The sequence below is a fragment of the Capsicum annuum genome, unplaced genomic scaffold (assembly GCF_002878395.1).
Source record: "Capsicum annuum cultivar UCD-10X-F1 unplaced genomic scaffold, UCD10Xv1.1 ctg4591, whole genome shotgun sequence".
Lineage (NCBI taxonomy): Eukaryota > Viridiplantae > Streptophyta > Magnoliopsida > Solanales > Solanaceae > Capsicum > Capsicum annuum.
The window spans coordinates 1-3581 of NW_025853440.1; the positions used below are offsets into that span (position 1 = coordinate 1).

Below are 3581 nucleotides of genomic sequence, written 5' to 3' on the forward strand. Positions count from 1 at the left end.
AGGAAAATCCTCGACAGAGAGGAAGTTTTTCTTTTAATGTTTTAATGAGAGTGACCTTTCAAAGAGACTTTTCCCTTCTTAAAGGGATGGCTCACTCTCCTTTAAAGGTGTCCCTGCTGCACTCTAAGGATGGCATATGATTAACTAGCGCAGGAGAGAGAGTTTGGCATTTCCTCGCTCAATCTCATATCAGTCAGTCGTCTTACTATTGTCAAATAAGCTCTTAGGCAGCTGTGTGGGAAAGCGAGTAGAGGAGACCCCACCCCATTCTGTTACCCTTTAGGGGAAAAATCATTGTTCCCCCAGCAGAAGACTCAACAACAAAATCCGTCGTCTTGCCTGTCTCTTTCTGCAATAAGTTTAGTGCCGAGATTGCCTACTCATCCATTAAACTTTACTGTTCTGTACTAAATTCCTTTGTTCACCAATCAACTAAAGAACCAATTAGTTGTAGCAGTACCTGCGACTGAAAAAGTAGCCCCGAAAAACATTCAAAAGAAGAGGTCTAGGGCTGGTTTCGGAAAGGGATCGAAGAGAATGTAGTTCATTCAAGGCTCAGACAGAATTAGTTAGAAGCACCTCTTTCTATTGATATTGAATTGATGTGATGCTCTCTTCTCTCGCTCGTAAACCATAGGAAATATCCGCAGCAGACTTCTTCAAAAAAGCTGGTTGGAGTTTGGGCAGTTGGTCGGAAAGTACCTAGTTCAGTGACGCCTATTGCCTTCATCTTATTCAAACGTTATTGGCAGAATGCCTTCAATCTAGTCTTGAAGCAAGGAACCAATCGTCATGCTTAACATACACGTTTTGTAGAACTTATTCCCCTCCTCTCTTTAAGTAGAATCAGGCTGAGCGATCTACTATGAAGATACAATAGGAAGGAAGATACAAATATAAAAGAGAGAGTCTCGCATCCCAAGTGGAACACAGAATTCATGCTCAACACAACCTAATTGGTGAGCGGATGACCTCCTTAGTTATTAGCAGTTCCATTTTTTATACATAGTAAAAAAGAGGTCCTCAGGTCAACTCGCTTAAAATAAAGTCGATATTCAGTTGCTGTTCTGTAAGCCCTATTCACTCTGTCATGATACGAGGAATGAATCTCAGCAGGGGCCCATCAGCCCCATCTTTGAAAAGAGAAGAAGGATATGCGGCTTGCTTGCAGCTTTTAAAGGGATCTTTCCTTCCTTCTCTACCTACTTCTCAATACCCTCTGCCCCTTGGAAAAGAGCCTGAGGCACCTCCTTACTGATAAAAAGAATAGATAGAAAAAATGGGTTGGCTTAATACATGATTTAAACCACTAGCATCTACTTTCGAACCATTCGCCTCTACTCTTTGTTGTGAAGCTCATTCCCTGATCCCTACATCAAATGAGTCTGTTCTACGCTTTTAGGGTCGAAAGACTAAACCAAGACAAGTGAGCAAATGATGTCTCCTTCATCTGAAGATGAAAGTAGAATCTAAAATACATTGAGATCGCCGAAAAAGACACACAAAACTAGGAGAAGAAAGCAGCACCCTTTATAACCGCCATATATCTATCGATTAAACTGGATTACTGTATCAGGATCTAACAAATACCTTGGCGTAGTCGGCAAATCCCAACCAGCTCCCATATCATAACATTTCCAGATTAGGCCGAACTTGATCATATCCAGATCTTTAGTTGACCTTCTCCAAGTTGTGCTACACATAGGAACATCCATAAGTTGATCTAAGGATACATCCTCAGACAACGCAACTGTATAATACCAGGAACACCATTTGAGCCACATTTTAACCGAATTATGGATTAAGTGTGCTCTAAGATATCCCTTTCTTTATTGAACACCATCTCTTCAGGGAAGAGATGTATCTCCTTAGGTTTTAATTCCTTTCGGAGAAAATCCACTATCTTCCCCTTTAGATAAGGATTGAGAGGCTTCCCTCTTCTAATCCAATATTCTAGAGGTAGTGGATGTGACCGGTTTGGCTTTTGTGCAGCCGCCTTCAATCTTTCCCATCTTTTAGATTGGGTAGAATAAAGACATGAACGAACTCTAAAACCAGCACCGCCTATTCTTTGTAAAACCGATATTCCTATCGGATACTTATTCGACATAGTGCAAAGTCCAAGAGTTGTCTTACAGGACAATAATAACCTTAAAGATATTAGAGATAAATCAATTTGCATCGATTTAACCCAAAACTTCTTGTCAAACTCAATGGCACCAGTGTTTGATACGATAGACTTAGCATCAGAAATAGTAACGCCGAGACGATCCAGTAATTTTCTGTACTGCAGGGCCACTTGTTTATCAGTGATTAGGATATCATCACCTAACAAAGCGTAGTCCTTAAATGGATGATTAAGATGCGGGTATGCTTTCTTCTCCGCTAACCACACTATATAGTAATGGGACAACGAAAAGAGAGACCATGATCCGTAGTAACCTAATGGCTGACCATAAAGAAATGCAATCTCATACATTCTTTTAGTGATTGGTTTCCCAACCATAAAGGTATTGAGACCCGAAGAGCTGTTGATTATTGAAGATGCAAATGTAGACCCAAACATACAAGACATAAGGGAATACATAACACTCAATGGCCAACGGTCCATTGCCGATTTCAAGTCAAAGGAATAACATTCATTCTTCTTTTCTCTTCTCAATTTCAGCAAGGGAAGCTCTTGGTCGAAAGTCCCATCCATTGAAATACGAGATAGAACTTCCATTGCCCACTTATGGACAGGAAACAAAAGTCGCTGTTTTACATAATTGCAAATAGAGAACAACCGTCTCTTACCACCTCCCTAAATGGTCTGACTCAACCTACTTGTTACCAATGGCACATTTCTATATGGATATAAATAACCATCAAAATGTGGCCCTACGGCTCTCTCAAAATATTCAAGAGACTCATTGGCAAACAGAAAGAAGCAGCAGATCTGCAAAACTCGGTCCTTCTTTCTTCTTTCTCAATTTAAAGAGAGGTGAGGAAGGGAGAAGCGAATGGTTTTTGATTATTTTATTGACGAGATTTTCAATGAAAGCTGAGATGGGGTAAGTTTGAAGAGTCAACTATTGCCCTACTTTTATTATTTCTTAGAAGAATGGCCCCGGTATACTCCTAAAAAGGCGATTCTCGCTCTACTGAATCAAAAGAATGACTCCCGCATTTGGAACAGATAAGTTTGATACAGATAAAAAAGAATAGAAATTGGAGAGCAGGTGCCTTTCCCTAGTAGAAGCCCTCCCAGCCCAAAGGAAAATGCCTAGATTATTTGAAAAAAAAAATACGTCAGTCACGCATCCTAATTGGTGAGCTTATGCCGGCCATAGTTCCTTCCCTGCTCTTAGTTTACTTTAAAGGCACCATTTTCACGAGTAAAACGAACATGTGGTTAACTGAATGGATCACAGTTTACTGCTCCACAGTCTGATTTCATTGGTTCGCCCTTCCAGGCTTGGCTCTAGTCTCTACGGGCTCAGCAGCAGCTTTTTGGGATGGGCCACCAGCTTGAGGCTGTTCCTGATGCTGGACTTTATCAATGGTAGCCACTGCTTCTTCATTCTAAGAATCCACCTCTT

At 40.8% G+C, this 3581-nt stretch overlaps 1 protein-coding gene across 1 annotated transcript; it reads right to left on the reverse strand.

Annotated features, from left to right (window-relative positions):
• Positions 1-1801: 1801 nt before the first annotated feature.
• LOC124892320 (uncharacterized mitochondrial protein AtMg01110-like) lies at positions 1802-2725 on the reverse strand. Its single transcript, XM_047403634.1, has one exon. It carries the CDS (start codon positions 2723-2725, stop codon positions 1802-1804), a length of 924 nt encoding a protein of 307 aa, XP_047259590.1.
• Between the last annotated feature and the right edge of the window lie 856 nt (positions 2726-3581).

What these genes read in the sequence shown, in the direction of transcription:
- LOC124892320 (XM_047403634.1), bottom strand. Translation starts at nt 2,725, where the DNA reads ATGGAAGTTCTATCTCGTATTTCAATGGATGGGACTTTCGACCAAGAG.